This window comes from Trichomycterus rosablanca, chromosome 5, assembly GCF_030014385.1.
Source record: "Trichomycterus rosablanca isolate fTriRos1 chromosome 5, fTriRos1.hap1, whole genome shotgun sequence".
Classification (NCBI taxonomy): Eukaryota; Metazoa; Chordata; class Actinopteri; order Siluriformes; family Trichomycteridae; genus Trichomycterus; species Trichomycterus rosablanca.
This window is the reverse complement of record NC_085992.1, coordinates 31,403,330-31,421,797: the sequence shown is the minus strand read 5'-3', so window position 1 is coordinate 31,421,797 and position 18,468 is coordinate 31,403,330. Positions and strand designations below refer to the sequence as shown.

Sequence of the window (18,468 nt, the reverse complement as noted above, 5' to 3'; positions counted from 1 at the left end):
CCAACCAAAAGAATATCCAGCCAACAGTGCCCTGTGGGCAGCATCCTGTGACCACTGATGAAGGTCTAGAAGATGACCAACTCAAACAGCAGCAATAGATGAGCGATCGTCTCTGACTTTACATCTACAAGGTGGACCAGCTAGGTAGGAGTGTCTAATAGAGTGGACAGTGAGTGGACACGGTATTTGAAAAACTCCAGCAGCGCTGCTGTGTCTGATCCACTCATACCAGCACAACACACACTAACACACCACCACCATGTCAGTGTCACTGCAGTGCTGAGAATCATCCATCAGCTAAATAATACCTGCTCTGTGGTGGTCCTGTGGGTGTCCTGACCATTGAAGAACAAGGTGAAAGCGGCTAACAAATCATGCAGAGAGACAGATGGACTACAGTCAGTAATTGTAGAACTTCAAAGTGCTTCTATATGGTAAGTGGAGCTGATAAAATGGACAGTGTGTGTAGAAACCAGGAGGTGGTTTTAATGTTATGGCTGATCGGTGTGTAATTTAGCCAAAAAAGGAGACTGAACGTGAAAGACAAAAACAAATAAGGACCAACAAGATGAATTAGTACATTTAAAAGCATCCCATGACTAATCCATCTGGAAGCTCCCAGTACAGTAATGCAGTTAACCAGTTCAAATTAATTACAGACCCACCAAATAAATCAGAATCAGTGGAGTAACTTCCCTGCACTCTAAACTTTAAAGGCTTTCAGTCTGCCTCTTGGCTGAGAGGTTGGAAAAGAAAAAAAATCAACAAACATGTAATGATGTTTAAGTGCGAACACATGACAGGATCATTTAACAACCTCAGCCACAGACAAATATGCAATCACATGCACCAAGAGTGTGTGTGCGTGTGTGTGTTAGTGTGTGTGTGTGTGTGTGTGTCAGAGAGAGAGAGCGTGAAAGAGAAAACGAGCAGAGAGAAACAGCAATACACTGGCTGGAGAGCAAATCTAAACTAGCAAAATAAAGCAAAACAGAAGCATGCAAGAGAGCAAGTGTGTAAGAGAAAGTGAAAAAAAGTGAGAGAGTAAGTAAGAGATTGAGGGAGGAAAAAAACACAAAAGATAACGCAATAGGGCATGTGTGAGAGAAACTAATGTGCCAGCCCACCATCACTGACATCAGAGTGTAAATCTCAGCTGTTATCGACCGTCCAGACGCCAATTTTACCAATTACATAACCAATCATCATTAGTTATCCAACAAGCTTATGCCGTCCTATGTTTATCATGCTTTATTTAATGAAAACCTGAGTAAGATAGTAAACGTGGCAGTGATGCACAACAGTAAGATCATTAACACTGTATAAATTCTATTCTTTTATGCATTTTCTCCCTTTTTCTCCCGATTTTAGAACGTCCAATTTTTACCCAATTGCGTTATGCTTCCTCTCCACTGAAGCTGACCCCCGTCTCGATTGAGGAGAGAGAGACTGTCACACGCCCCCTCTGACACATGCGCAGTAGCCGACTGCATCTTTTCACCTGCACAAAGCGAGTTCATATGCTGATCAGCTTTGTGCACGGAGAGCTACACACCCTGATCAGCATTATTCCTCACCTCTGTGCAGAAGCCATCAACCAGCCAGCAGAATTCGTAATTCGCTCAGTTATGAGGAGTCCCTATCTGGCTTATCCTACCCTGTGAATAACAGCCAAATCGTTGTTCATGCAGCCGCCCAGCCTAGCCAGATGGCAGAGCTGAGATTCAATACGATGTATTCGAAATCCCAGCTCTGGTGTGCTAGTGTGTCACTGTATAAATTCTAAATTTTTAAGGCTGAACTAGTTTTGCTGACAGAACTTTTTTCTTAACATTTTTTACTCTGAGCATTTTAACTATACCTCATCCATCTATCTGTATACATTAAACATCTGTATACATGCAAATCCATGTATACTTTACATCAGAGGTGTCCAAACTTTTCTTGTTGGGGGCTAGATAGAGTACAAAATATTTAAACATGGGCCACAGACTGTTTTGTAATAAAACATATAACATACCTTTAAACAGACCTTTTTTGCATTTTTCCCCAATTTTTTCCCCAATCTTGTCGTATTCAACTACCCGATTGCATTACGCTTCCTCTCTACTGATGTTGACCTTCACTTCTGACTGAGGAGAGCCGTGACTAACACAAGCCCCCTTCGACACGTGTGCAGTAGTCGACTGCATCTTTTCACCTGCACGAGGCGAGTTCATATGCTTTGTGTGTGGGAAAGGCACATAGGAGTCATCAATCAGCCAGCAGGGGTCATAACTGCATCAGTTATGAGGACCCGTCCAGCACCCACCTTGAACAACAGCCAATTGTTGTTAGAGTAGGTGACCAGGCTGCCGGATGGCAGAGCTGAGTTTCGAACTGACGAGTTCGAAATGTCAGCTCTGGTGTGTTTTACTGCTGCACCACCTGAGCGCCTTTCTTAATCTTTTATACTCTGGGCATTTTAACTATACCTCGTCCATGTTTCTGTGTACACTGTACATGCACATAGCAGACATCCCAAGTTGCAAAAACTCATTTCGGGGAGGTACCCCTGGACCCAGACCTCGACCCCGACCCCCTAAGCCCAAAGGATATGGGTGATAACAGAACTTTTAGGAGCTGCTAACTGAGCTACTAAGCTAACTGTTCGCTTCACAAACTACATATTACTACATAGTGCACTAGATTTATGTTCCCTACATAGTGCACTAGATTGTATATTAGAAAAGAATTTATGTTCTTTACTTAGTGCACTAGATAGTGTACTAGATAATAGACTTATGTTTCCTACATAATGCTTTAGGTAGCGTATTAGTTAACGGATTTAGGTTCCCTACACAGTGCACTAAATTGTATATCAGATAACGGATTTATGTTCCCTACATAGTGAACTAGATAGTATTTTAGAGATGAATTTATGTTCCCTACGTAGTGCACTAGATAGTAAATCAGACACTTGATTTATGTTCCCTACACAGTGCGCTAGATTGTATATCAGATAACGGATTTAATACGCGATCGGGGAAAAAAGTCTGTGTTGCCTGCGTGCGCGTGTGTGTGAGCTCTTGGCCGCTCGTTCTAGATTCCGGGAGATTTTATCTGACTTGCGGACATCAGGGAGCCGCTATGAATATGCGGGAGACTCCCGGAACTTCCGTATTTCTGACATAGTACTAATGCATATCTATTTACATTGCCTAAACAGATACATTTTTATTATTTATATTATTATTATACAGTATATTATACTTAATCTTATTTATCTATTTTACTTTGTGCAATTTTATCTCTGTTATTAGTTTACTACTTGAACCCAATGTAAGAAATTTGAATATCAGTGCTTTCCTAATGCTGGTCCCCCAAGTCTGGATAAACAGGAGGTGAGGTAAATCAAATATACAAATAAATGATTTGCTGTGGTGATTGCTAATAGGAGCAGCGAAAGGAATCATTTATTCATTCATATTGGCTTATCAACCGACCGGGCGCCTATGCAGACCCTATCGGCTGTGTGTCTGTGAGGAAGGGAAATGGTTAAGCAGTGGTTCCTCATCGCTGCTGCAAATACGGTGTCTGCTGGCTGATCGAGTACAATGAGGCCGCACAATAAGCAGTTCGTTACGGATGGCAGTGTGTGGCCCTGAGTATGAGACCCTGTGCACTGTGAGAGGTAAAACTGCTCGGGGGGAAAAAAGAGCAGTGAGAGAACGTGCACAAGAGTGCAAGAGAAAGAAAGCAAGAGTGAGGCTTTCCTTTATATGCAAAGCAGTTTGTGTCTGAACAAATAAAAACTCAGTTCTAAAAAAATAAAACCCCAATTAGGAAGCATTAAAATTTGACAAGTCTTTGGCAGGACAGTCTTTCCAGATGCTAACAATAAGCGCACAGATCACTGCAGCTCACAGCACTTGTTTGTACTGTTTAGTCTGTGAGGCTCAGCACAGGAACTAAGAAGTGCTTTTGTTTTAATCGAGCGTGATCACGAGAGCAAATCCTAAAATGTGATGCAGGGAAACAAAAGGAAGTGAGAAGACAGGCCGGCGAACGAGAGCTGGTGGAGTGAGAGAATTAAAGCAGTCGGGGCTTTTGTGTGTGCGCTGTACGAGGCTGAAATTCTATCCCTGTACAAATATTATTGCAGGCAGCAGCTTCCCACTGAGTTCAATGCAGAGATGCAGTGAGTGAAGCATGGCAATCATCCTCCAGCAGCCCACCACCACCGTCCACCCACAATCATCCTCTTAAGTCTCAGCCACACCTAGCACTCCTAGCACTGCAGGTATTAGCCGTAATCTGTGGTAGACATGCACCGCCAATACACTGCAGCATTCACGCTGAATGATACCACACATACCAGTCCACCACAAACCAGGCTATGATTACATGGCACAGAACATTGATTCACATGGGTCTCACGTCTGTTCACTTTAAAAAGACATATTTATATAAATATTAATAATATAAACATTATTTCCCACTACTAGCATAGCCTGAGCATTTGAAGGTAGGGTGAATAGCCAAACCCTGTAATGGATTGATGGTCTGTCCAGGGTATTCCTGCCTAGTGCCCACTGTTTCTTGGAGGAACCAAAAAGACACCATTGCTAGGATTCGCACCTACACTAATGCCTAGTTCATACTATATGATTTTTTTTTTTTTTTTTTTTTTTGCATTTTCCCAATTTTCCTCCCAATCTAGTCGTATCCAACTACCCGACTGCATTACGCTTCCTCTCTACTGATCTCCCCTTGTGATTGAGGAGAGAGAGACTGACACACGCCCCCTCCGACACATGCGCAGTACCCGACCGCATCTTTTCACCTGCATGAGGCGAGTTCGTATGTGGATAAGCTTTGTGTACGGACAGCCACACCCTGATCAATGTATTATTCCTCGTCCCAAACAAGCAAGAAGCCACTGCTCCAAAATGACCACCTTACAGCTCAAGTCTGTTGCTGATTACAGAAACAGAGATATTTTGGATATCATGCTTGTGCGATCATATTGAAATTGTTCAGTCTGAATCATTCCACTGCTAGTGTTTGTCTCTAGAGGCTGCATGCCTGTAGTCTTGACTGTATGCATACTTCTAGCTCTGTCTGTAATACCTAGATGACAGAATGTAAGATTTGTATAGTTTGTTGTACAGGGGTTGGACAAAATAACTGAAACACCTGTCATTTTAGTGTGGGAGGTTTCATGGCTAAATTGGACCAGTCTGGTGGCCAATCTTCATTAATTGCACATTGCACCAGTAAGAGCAGAGTGTGAAGGTTCAATTAGCAGGGTAAGAGCACAGTTTTGCTCAAAATATTGCAATGCACACAACATTATGGGTGACATACCAGAGTTCAAAAGAGGACAAATTGTTGGTGCACGTCTTGCTGGCGCATCTGTGACCAAGACAGCAAGTCTTTGTGATGTATCAAGGGCCACGGTATCCAGGGTAATGTCAGCATACCACCAAGAAGGACAAACCACATCCAACAGGATTAACTGTGGACGCAAGAGGAAGCTGTCTGAAAGGGATGTTCGGGTGCTAACCCGGATTGTATCCAAAAAACATAAAACCACGGCTGCCCAAATCACGGCAGAATTAAATGTGCACCTCAACTCTCCTGTTTCCAGAACTGTCCGTCGGGAGCTCCACAGGGTCGATATACACGGCCGGGCTGCTATAGCCAAACCTTTGGTCACTCGTGCCAATGCCAAACATCGGTTTCAATGGTGCAAGGAGCGCAAATCTTGGGCTGTGGACAATGTGAAACATGTATTGTTCTCTGATGAGTCCACCTTTACTGTTTTCCCCACATCCGGGAGAGTTACGGTGTGGAGAAGCCCCAAAGAAGCGTACCACCCAGACTGTTGCATGCCCAGAGTGAAGCATGGGGGTGGATCAGTGATGGTTTGGGCTGCCATATCATGGCATTCCCTTGGCCCAATACTTGTGCTAGATTGGCGCGTCACTGCCAAGGACTACCGAACCATTCTGGAGGACCATGTGCATCCAATGGCGGTGCCGTGTATCAGGATGACAATGCACCAATACACACAGCAAGACTGGTGAAAGATTGGTTTGATGAACATGAAAGTGAAGTTGAACATCTCCCATGGCCTGCACAGTCACCAGATCTAAATATTATTGAGCCACTTTGGGGTGTTTTGGAGAAGCGAGTCAGGAAACGTTTTCCTCCACCAGCATCACGTAGTGACCTGGCCACTATCCTGCAAGAAGAATGGCTTAAAATCCCTCTGACCACTGTGCAGGACTTGTATATGTCATTTCCAAGACGAATTGACGCTGTATTGGCCGCAAAAGGAGGCCCTACACCATACTAATAAATTATTGTGGTCTAAAACCAGGTGTTTCAGTTATTTTGTCCAACCCCTGTATATCCAAAGGCCTACAACAAGAAAAGTGCCCTAATAACCTTAACAATGAACAAAAGCTGGTAGAGCCAGTTAGAATTATGCAAATAAGATCACACATACTGGCTCAGATTACATGAACAGCAAAGCAGTTTTTGGCTGAACTGCACATTTAGGGTCAAACGCATCAACTGTCAAAAGTAAACAAGCTTTCTACTTGTTGTGTTCAAAGATGAAGAAATCCTAAAATACTTTAATACTTAGAATTAAACACACTATAGGGCCATAAGTATGTGGACACCCCACTTTTTGAGTACTTATTGACTTCAGGTGTTAATGCTTCTTGTATTTTGGCCATAAAAGGTAGCTGGAAGCTGCTCAGTCGATGAAGCTGTTGAGTTATGAAAAAGGTAAAAGTACAGAAAAGTTCTGTTTAGCTCTGGCTCTGCATGAGACTCTTAAGCTATTACACTCAGAGAATCACTGATGCATGATCAGATCCTTCCATAAGATACATGAAAAGGCCAATAGAAGTGAGTAATTTTACCTTTCTGACATAATTCAGCAAAAATAAAATGAAATCATACATGGCTTTCATACATTTAAATACAATATAAACAAGTAAGTCTAGATTTAAACCCTTCATAATAGCAAAAGGTAATGTCATATGCTGAGAAGTCGTCACGGCGACCAAACTTATTAGTAACAACACTGTTATAACATCCAACGCAAACTGTTATGATTACTACAGACAGAATATGACATATTGGCATGGGAGTTATATGACAAACCTTCATATCAGTGTTATGTCAAAGAGTTCACGTTAACCATTACAAGCATGTGTGATATGCAATGTAGGGTCATAAGTATGTGGACACATTCAGACTCCAGGTGTTTATGTGTTAGTATTCCTTGTAAGTGTAAGTGAATGTTTTAATACAGTATATGTTAATGTTTGGTTGCAAAATTGACAATGTGCATTTCTGGTTAAAAACGATCATCGTTAGTTAACTGACAAGTAATGTAAGCTGTAGGAACAAGCTCTACCTAAACATGCTTAGATCCACATGTGCAGAGTTTAACTTACAGTACGGTCTGAATCTTTACTCACTAAAACAGCTTCAGTTGCTGATTTAAATGCTTCATAGTCCTTTAATTTATGATAAAAATCATACATGCATTTAATAGTTAATAGTTTCTATTAAGAATAGCACTGCAACACTTTCTCCAAATAAAAATGTGAACTTTTTGCTGGCACATGTTGCTTATGAGGTGAGGGCGAGTTACAAATCAGCAAGCTAAACTCTCTGTACTGCTTGTGCGAGGTTATCTGTAAATCCGGTCAAGTACACAAATCAAGTATCAGCTGTTGAAAATTTTAATAAAATTGTTTTGAACTGTATTTGCTGTTTAACTGTATAACAGGATCATCAGTTTCACGCAAGCCATAATGTTCACTCTTTGCTTTGTCTTTTTATAAGGAGCTATTTTTTTTTTTTTTATACGGTCATGCATTTGTCATGTAAAAGAGCTACAGACTCCATCCCAGCACTTTCTGGGCCTTTCTTTACAGTGCAGTCCCATGCTCCCAGTCTTCTTAAAACATAGGAAGATAGTTAATAATGTGTTGTTGGTTAAGCCGTACAAACATTGCATCGAGAGGTGTTATTTTACTGTTAAGACATTGAAGCTATCATATTTTGAGGATGTACATTGGCACAGCTGTTACACAGTAGGTGCCGCAAAGCAACCTGGGTTCTGATGAAGTCTAATACTTAATCCAGTCCCTGCCCGTGAGGAGTTTGCATCTCCGTGTCAGTGTGGGGTTTTATCGGGTACTCTGGCTGTTACCTGTCAATTTCCAAAAACAAGAAGGTGAACTGGCTGCTCAAAACTGCAATCAATTGTAAGTCTAAAAAACAGAAGTGCGTGTTGGACTAGAGAATATATTTCTGCCTTGTGACCAGTGTTTCTGGGTGGTGCTGAACCCTCACCAAGATAAAGCTGTTGGTAAATATGTATAAAAAAAAATCAACAGATGAATGAAACAAAAAGGCAAAGAGGCAAAAAGAGTTGACCTACCCTTTAAATCTGGGCTTTTTAAAGTTTTCCTCAAGTGACCCATAATTTGTCCATGATTTTTACCACAACCCAGGCAACACAGACAATGTATCAAAAGTAAACAAAATGAAATATTTACTTATACTTAATAAAAATGGTGGCAATCTGGTCCCACTGTGGTCTATAAAATGTAACGTAAAGCCTCCACAAGGGGGCGTTCATGTCAAGTTAATTTCGTGTTTATGTGCCTGTTAAAATTTGTTTATTTATTTTTGTTTACAAAACCCTGCGTTTTGAAAAATAAAAAAAAATTAAAAACTTGAACATAAAAACACAAGTATTGATATTGAACATTATAAAAACTGACAGTACAAGATCTGCTCACACTTAAGAACACACAAAAAGTTTGAATTTCTTACGGCTTTCATAAAAAGGATAAATATAGATCCCCAGTTCGTGCTTGAACTGAACCGGAAGGAAAATTAAAATAAATGTCACATTGATTTACTGGTTTTATAGAGGAAGTCTGGAATAATTCTCAGATCCTGTTTTCGAGAGCATTAGACTTATTTCCTATGCACATTTTGTTTTTGGGATTATTGAGTAAGCTTCTGTGTGGTCCTGGACACAGTTAAAGCTTGAGAAGTCCAGTTTTACTGAAACATAATGACTTGCACAGATTTGGTGAGACCAAGACTGACAACAACGAGGGCTTGTAAATAATGAAAGTCATTTTTGTTTTGTTTTGCGGGGATAACTCAACCTTTTAACTTGTGGCCTGGACTGTCAGTCATTTCTGTCAAAGCACGACCTAAGCTGTTGACCTTAAAACAAATATGAAGCAAGGATGCAGCCCAGGGGCAACCGTCTATGAAATCATGATCAGATATAGCAGACCAAGCCGACTGAAATGGCAAGTGGGTAAAAGCTGAGTTGGAAGGACAGGTAAGAATTGTTACCTGCAGGGCCATTGCTATTATCAAAGACATGGGTTTTTCAAGCCAGGCAAACCTCAAATAGACCCTATTGGGAGCGAACACTGTGATGGAGTGGCGCCCTGTCCAGGGTATTCCTGCAGTGATCCCAGTTGAACCCGGACCCACTGCAGCAGTGATGATGCGAATAAAAAATAAAACAATTTTAGCTTAAGGAAGCTTATACAATAAAAAATGTATTTAGATTGCATCAATGACCAACTGCTCCAGGGTCATTTTTGTGTAGTACATACAGAAGCATCTTTGGCATGCAGCACTTAAGTACACTAGCCCACTTTTGCTGAGATAAGGGGTTCGAATCGCAGAGGTGCTTTTGGCCAGTTGTGTGTCTACACAGACATGATTGGCTATGTCTGAGTGATGTGTGTATAAATATGTATTTATATACAGTATATACAGTATATACAGTGGAATCTCGATTTAACAGACCTCCACTTAACAGATTTCGGATTTAACTGACAAAATCTGGAAAACCAAATGTCCAGTCCGATTGTTTAAAATTCCCACGAGAAGTGTACCAAGACCAGTACTTCAGTAAATGTCCACTAGCCAGTGCTTAGAGTGTTTTGTCAGGAGGCTCACTTTGTTCTCACCTTTTTCTTTGTATCTTATGTTTAATATTTGCAGTTCTAGTGCTTAGTTATGCACCAGCACTGCTCCAGTAGATACCAGTAGTGCTTCAGACTACAGAATACTGTAGAGTCCCCACTATACGATCCTGGCAAAAAGGTTAGTGCCTGAACTATAGCTACTGCTTACAATACTTTCTTTTTAAAGGGTATTTACATACCTGGTTTATTAAAAATAGCAGTAATTCTAAATATTTTTCAATATGTATTTTTGTACCCATACTCAAATCCGTTTGGTTGAGACAAAGAAAGAGAATAATCACCTGCACTCCTCAGGTTTGGATCCAGGTCAGGCATCTCTTTCACCGCCTCTGGACTGACACTGTAGATGGACGCTCCTGCTTCATTGGTGATACTGAAAATCAGAAAAACAAAGAATTCATATTTAAATCAAATCTCGTAGAACTACTATTTCCCCTTTAACTGTTCTAGGTTTTCCCAAATCTACTAGTAGTCAATCAGCACAGAGATTGAGAAAGCATGAAATATTAGTAAGCAGTGTACTGTTAGTTCAAAACACTTTCCAATTTGAGTGTACAAAGTGTGTCTGTTTAATGATGGACTGAAAACCCATTTAAATAGATTTCCATAGAGAGCATTGAAGTCTGGGACTGGTGCCGCAAAGGCCTCACTCTCAGGACTTAGTTGCCAAGCTCCGGAGCAACACACTGAGGACACACACTAATATACACAAACATCACATATGCCTGAGTTTACTTTGGCCATCAAAGGCCATTTAAGCCTGTTAAACTGAGACCTAAAGGTCAGTATTGACAGAGTGTGTGTTTTAAGCTCATTACTCATAGCTACATATTGTAGAGAAGAGTAATAAATAATAGGCAGCATTATGTAAATGATCTCATCAAAGGTTAACATACCAAATGGGAATCTAAAAGCAAGTGAATGTAAATATAAGTACAGAGTTAGTAGCATAGCAAAATGAAGTCACTACAATACTTGCACAACAATAAATTAGGGTTCAAGTCTGGACTGGGCTCACAAATACATAGGGTACATAAACCTAGCCATTGGGGGACACATATCAGTATCAGTGCACCTGCAGTGCCAGTCCCAAACCCGGATAAATAGGGCTGGTCAAACTGTTCCAAATCAAACGTGTTTGAATGACCCACAAGCAGCTTTGCTTGCCTTTAATCTGTGTATTTGGAGGGATGTTGGTCAGACCAAGTACGGTCTACTTTAGGGGTGAGGGATGTAGCCAAAATCATTAGCCAAAATAGAATGCCTTTATTTGTCATATATGCATATACACATGTACAGTACAATTAAATTCTTTTTTCACGTATCCCAGCTTGTATTGAAAACTGTGGTCAGAGCACAGGGCCAGCCATTGCACAGTGCCCCTGGAGCAGAGAGGGTTAAGGGCCTTGCTCAAGGGTCCAACAGTGGCTGCATGACAGAGCTGGGATTCAAACTCTCAGCCTTTCAGTTGATAGCCCAAAGCTCTACCCACTAGGCTACCATGTTTGTAATTTAATATTATTACCACCTTCATCCAGGTCAGGGCTGCGATGGGTCCGGTTTAACCGGTAAACACTTGGCGCAAATAGAAGAAACACCCCAGGTAGGGCGCTAATCCATCTCAGGGCTTGTGTCACTCCACCTGCCTTTCCCACATAAATAGTCAATCATGTCTATGTAGCCGCCTGTCCACCCGATAGCAATGCTGAGATTCAAACTCGGCAGAGGGCTAACATAATAAACCATCTATAGCCAGGTTACCGAGCAGCTCCCTCAATTGATTGGATTGTATGTCACAATTTTAAATTGATTTAAATAAAAGCATTAGCTAAACGTCAAATGTTTTCCAAAACTCATGTTTTCCAACTTTACATGAAAATGATACCATTTAAATTTTCGGCATTTAGCAGACGCTTTTATCCAAAGTGACTTACAGTACAGTTACAGTATACAGTCTGAGCAATTGAGGGTTAAGGGCCTTGCTCAAGGGCCCAATAGCAGCAACCTGGCAGTGGTGGGGCTTGAAACAGCATCCTTCTGATTACTAGTCCAGTACCTTAACCACTAGGCTACGGCTTGCCCAGTTCTGTACTGTACATTTCATTTTACAGCACTGCTCTAATCGTGCATCTACACCACAGTATTAATGTTTGAGCCAAATCTGTATTGCTGAACACATTTAAATCAGACGTAGTTCCAGATCTCCTAGCTCTAACCCAGACTCTCAAAAAAACTAACTTCATTTTTGTGGCTTCTAGGTGATTTTATGCGATGCCTATTTGCCTATGATGCGTATATGCCTTTGAACAGAATATTTAATTCCAGTCACGAAGCAAATTTATAAAAATCCAGATCTGGAGCCCTGAATGCCAAACCAAAGAAAGATCTGGCTAAGAACAAGAACAAAAAGAAACCTTAAGATTAAGCACATTTTAAGCAAGTTTTCTTCTTTGCTTAACATTTATTAATTACAAAAGAACATCCAACAGTAAGAAGAGTCAATACTAATAACATAGAGTGAATACAAGTGAAAACAAGTTGAAAGAACTTAAGTTTTAATAAAGTAAAGATGAGATCCGATAAGTCTTTAACAAAACCGTCAGAATAAGACGTACAAACTGCTGCAGATTGTGAATTATTCAATGACAATTGGGTGAGGGGTCAACTTACATATCCCATATACGTGCCAGGACGAATTCGATTTCATACACCCCTAAAGTGTTAATGTAAGTAGAAGCTGTCTAGCTTATTAAATACACTTTACTGCTTTCTGAGTTTCTGAATGAGACTATGTCAACTGCTTAGTGATGAATGTGCTAACATCAGGCAGTTTTGCCCAAAGTTACCGTTTAGCTTACTAATGACACCCAGGCGTCGAACTGTTGTTATAATCTCTTTTTGGAGTGGTCCGAGTATTAAACAGAAGGTTCAGACCTCCCCCCTTTCCCAATCCACCCCATAATAAGAACCATGGACTTGTGTATGATATCATTTTACCAAGGTCATGTGTAAGTAAAGTACATGATAATGGTCGGTGTTCAGTCAGTTGCATGAAGAGCACTGACTGACTGCATAAACTTTCTGTTTAACGTTTTATATTCCACATGTTCACCCATCATGATCTTCAATCTGGGTTAAACGCTCCTCCACACAAAAACTGAATGACGATGATTAACCACGTCATGTCTTTGCCCTAAAAACCTGAGCCTACACCGCCATCTAGAGGACATCGTGACGTAAAAGAATGTAATTCTGTTTAGATTACGTGTACAGTTTCATATACATAAATGAGCGAAAGTGTTAAGACCACTCGTCTAATATGGTACATGGTATCAAACTATTATGACCATATTTTGGTTTTCAAAAGAAAAGTAAACATGGTTTGGGAAGGGGGGTGGGCGTTAATTTCATGTAATTGGTAATTGCACCATGGGAATGTGCATGGGGTAGAGGTTTAATTATTTGACACATGCATCAAAACCATGCAATTATGTTATTGAACTTTAATAATATACTGTACAGCTACTCTTTAACAAGACAACTAACAAATGCCTTTTTAGTCAGACAATCTCATTCCTTTTCATTTACATTTTCAGCATTTAGCAGACGCTCTTATCCAGAGCGACTTACAGAAGTGCTTCTATAGTGAACATTTCATTTCTCAAGTTTAGGAAAACAACAGTCAAAGAACACAAATCTGCTAAAACCTGTGCCTATTTTTTTTTTTTTTTTTTTTTAATGGAAAAGAATGGAACAAAATGTTAGTAAATAAGTACAAGTCAGCCTAAGTGTTTAGTAAAAAGGTGGGTTTTTAATCGTTTTTTAAAGACAGCAAGAGACTCAGATGTTCGGACAGACAGAGGAAGTTCATTCCACCACTTCGGCGCTAGAACAGAGAACAGCCTTGATGCTCGTCTTCCTTTAGTCCTGGATGGGGGCTCAAGTCGAGCGAGACTAGAGGCTCGGAGGTTGCGTGGTACAGAGCGGGGTTTGATTAGGCCACGAAGGTAGCTTGGGGCTGGTCCATTTTTGGCTTTGTAGGCGAGCGTCAGTGTTTTAAACTGAATGCGTTTAGCGTTTAGTTGTAAACAATAATAACAAATAAAAAAAAACAGTTGTCACAAATTAATTTTTATAGTTATTTCTGATGTATTTCACAATCAGCTGACTTATTTGGAGTGTTTTTAACTTTTATTTACTTGTTACCATCAGTAGAAACCCCACAGTAAGATATGTCTTCTAGTGCTTGCTGAGCAATTTCCACAGAATGCAGTGCCACAGCCATGTTGACAGGAGCCTCTGTGTTAGTACATACACATGAAAATGTTCACACTGAATCAGGGAAAAGCTTTTTTTAACAGACAGACGTGACGACACGTTCATTGATCTGCAGCTGTCCTGATGCTTCGTGGTGTGAAATGCAAAAACGTATAAAAAGACCTACAAAAAAAATTTAATCAATGCAAAAACACACACATAATAGCATGTGCAGACTAGAAAAACCGAATCCTGGGCATTTTCCTTTTTTGTCTGTAGTTTCCTGATCAACTAAATCACATTAGCTTGCAGAATTTGTAAAATCCATTTTCCCATGTAGTGGTTTCTGTGCCACTTGTATACAAGCATTGAAGAGCTATAACAAATCAAATAATCCTTAAAAACTTAAGTTTTACCCAAACCTTTACAAACAGGGTAAAGCCCAGTGTGAAAGCAAATTCCAAGTTTTTTTATAGACAGTCGGCAGTTTTTTATTAAAGCAATAAGACCAGAAAGCCAAAAATTTTTAGATAAAGTCACAAGTTTAATACACTTATAGGGGATAGGGGAACTGTATGTCATGGGAGTCTTGGGATTTCACTTAGTTCTGCAAGTGTTATTCTGCTAGGAATTTTTGCTGGAGTGGCAGCCTCTAACTATGGTAATATGAAATTGTTCTCAAACACAATGGTAAGTTTCTTTGGATAACAGCGTCTGATAAATGCTATAAAAATAAGTGTAATGTAAAGTTTTTATTATCGAGAACAGCAAGTCATTAAAATACCAAAACTGCAACTGATCTTGGATATTAGAAGTTTACGTAAACATTGCGCTCAAGTGGTGCAGTGGTAAAATACGCTAGCACATCAGAGCGGACATCTCAAACTCATGATTTCAATTCTTAGCTCTGCCATTGACATGCTGGGCACCTAGACGAACAATGATTGGCTCGTTCGCAGGAAAGGAGCTGGAGTGGATTCCTCATGACTTACGCAATTAGCACCTCTGCTGGCTGACTGATGGCGCCTGCACAAAGACGGGGGCTAATGGAGATCAGGGCGTGACTCTTCGTGTGCAAAACCAAGCCCCATTTAAACTCACCTCGTGCAGATGAAAAGATGCAGTCGGAGGGGGCATAAGTTATTCATGGATCTCATCGGTCAGGGATGCATCAGTAGAGAGAAAGTGAAATGCAATCGAGTGATTGGATATGACTAGATTGGGAGGAAAATTGGGGGGGAAATGCAAAAAAAAAAAAAAAAAAAGTGTCAAGTTTTATATGCTGTCATATCAGTCACGAAATCTCGATTCAATATTAATTAAGTAGTATTGCCCATAGGTACAAAAAGTAATGCAGAAAAAGAGGAGAAAAAAACAACATGCTGATCCCTATCATATCTGGATTCATTAGTACAGCTACTAGGGCGGCTAGATAACAGTCCTCACTGACCCTGGCACAGATACTTAAGCTTAGTCAGAGCGAGGCGAGGACATCAGGGCAGCCAACAGAAGGCTGTCTGTCCAAGTGAACATAAACAGAAAACAGATTGAGAAGCCCCCACTCAAAGGCACAACCTGTCCCCACATGCTGTCGATGACTGGATTACCCTTTAGGTCTGACACTTACTCAAACACTGGTAGCCTATCTAGTTTATCATCACTGTCCCTGGGCAAAGTCATAGTCAAGTCCTCCATTTAAGGAAACGATGGTCCTCTCATTTCTCTCCAGCCCTGAGCCTTAACTCCCTCTCGTCCTGACCACTCAGTGACACTGAGAGATGGATATACACTTATCCCCATGACAAGATACCCCTCCCCCTCGACAACCCTTCAAACATGGGTGCTAATTAAAATCAGTCATTGGATCCTTAAGAGAGGAAACAAGTAATGCTATTGTTTCAGCTTTACACAGCACAAGAAATGTAACGTAAGAAACTCGGCGCTGGGTCAGTTTAGAAGACATTGTTTTGGCAAAGAGCACTGTTTTCCATCTACAATGTCTTCATTTGATCAGCTCCAATCTTTTTTTCCTACCACATACATGATGGAAACATACAAATTATAGTTAATCAGAAAAAAGCTAGTGTCAACAATTTAAAAGTCCCCCCCAATATAATTGGTTGAGCATGTGAAAGCACACATGTTGAGCTTGATTGATAGGGAGCATACAATTGTTTGTCATTGATGTTACCAGGAGCCTTCTTTATTTTAAACCATTCTATGTTGCTTTGCTTGTTGAATGACAAACTTCCCTCACAGATTAAGCTTTCTGGCAGATGGGAAAAGGTTTTAATTGAAGATCTATTTTTCCTTGACCAGACCTTTGGTTACTTCTCCAATTTTACAGTCAGGATGCTTTGTGAGACGTACTGCTTTGTATTAAAGCTGAAATGCTACACTTTTCACAGACCACCTGACTTTAGCAACTTTATTATGGGCTTCTTTCTTACAAAAGTCTTTTTTGTGACGCATTAGACTGCTGTAACTCGGTCACAGTGCCAGCTGTCCTAGTAGCTATACCTACAAGTGCATTATTAATTTGCTGATTAAGTCTGAAGGGGCGGCGTGGCCTAGAAAGTGTTGCAGATGTCCTTTACGTATTTATGATTGACTGAATTGAGCTCCAAAGATGATCAGTACCTTTGAGATGCCCTTGATCCTTTTCTAGATCTGTGCCTTCTGTGATTAGAAGCCTGACTTGCATTCTTTGATTTTGATTTGTTCTGTGTACAGTCTTTACCATACAGAGCATCACAAAGAGATAATTAATGGAAATAGCTGTGGCGAAAACAGTTGATCCACATCTGTCTTACACAGGTGCTTACTTTGTGTCACTTGTGTCAAGACTACATGAACAACTACAAATGAGATTTTTTTTTTTTTTTTTTTTTTTTTTTAACTCACATTTCTTTTCAAAACATGTTAGTAAGTTTATAGGGCTTTGGCCTTCTTGGTTAACATGGGTAACCTACACAGTTTACACATTTTAAGCATAGTACAGTAAGTGTTTTTGTTGCTTTTGTAATGTGGGACAGATATCAAATGGTTAAGGGTTCAATCCTGATTTATGCCACTGTAACCAGGTTTAAATAAATTATTTGATATCAGAGTACCTAAAATCAAATCTTTTTTTTTTTTTTTACCCCAACAAAAAACTAGAGAACTTTCTTTCACTAAGTGACCAGTACAAAGGGATGTGCTGTGACAAAAATTAGTAAGTATAAGTCTGGGCGAGGGAGCGAGGGGTGGCACAGTGGTCAATTCCACACCTGTGGTGCTATTGACTGTTCGGCCATCTACATGCAAACATGGTTGGCTTTTTGTGGGGCGGGGATGGCCGAGCCCTCGCGATGGATTGCCATCCTATCTGGTGTGTGTTACTGCATTGCACCAGTGAATTAAGCAATAGTAGAACATGTCAATGATCAGTGTAGGCATTACTTTTCATGCAACATGACATACTTTGGACTTTCAGGAAATGCAATGTACAAGTCTACAGCATGTTTTACTCACAAATGCTTATATAATAATTGAACTTTTTATTGTTACATATTTATTATTATTCATAACCTACAGGAAAAAGTGTTTCAAGAATTCCAGTTGGATTCATGCAGATGTAAAATTCTGAGTACTTTGCATCTTTTTTTTAATTTTTCCAGTGGCAAAAAACTTACTTCAAACTGCCAAACATGAGCAAATGAGGCATGAAATGTGCAGCACAGAAAAATGTTACTGACAGGAATTGTCTACTTGTTATAACATCCCAAGCACTTCTTAAATGGAAATTGACAAAAGAGGGTTTAAGGCAACTAAAAGCTTGAGTTCATTCTCATGCATGACTGACAAGAATCAATCAGAGTGAAACAGACTAAGCGTGACACGGCTCCATACATTCAATGTATCCAGATTAAAGGAAAATTATCCAGAGTTGCATCTGTGGAAATATACACGACATGCTTAAAACAACACAACTTAGGACAAAACCTAACTAAATGTTTAGTGGCCTGAACAGTTTCCTGAGGAACATCAGAATTTGGCTGTCCTATCTGATTCAGACATGTAACCTTCAGTGAACCTTATCTACAAGGCATGTGATTGCAATTATCCTCCATCCCTCATTGACCTAATCCCCCTACCCAGAACCCTTCACCATTTCTCTAATGTCAAATAC

The 18,468-nt window shown here is 40.2% G+C and overlaps 1 protein-coding gene across 2 annotated transcripts in view; it reads right to left on the bottom strand.

The window, feature by feature from the left end:
• Nucleotides 1-18,468, bottom strand: part of srbd1 (S1 RNA binding domain 1) — a 114,213-nt gene that overhangs the window by 63,297 nt on the left and 32,448 nt on the right. For both annotated transcript variants that reach the window (XR_010012384.1, XM_062995054.1), the window contains exon 14: nucleotides 10,322-10,413. Coding sequence is in view for 1 of the 2 variants with exons in the window: in XM_062995054.1 (XP_062851124.1) it covers nucleotides 10,322-10,413 (92 nt within the window). In the remaining variant the exon portion in view is untranslated. The remainder of the gene's footprint in view (nucleotides 1-10,321; nucleotides 10,414-18,468) is intronic.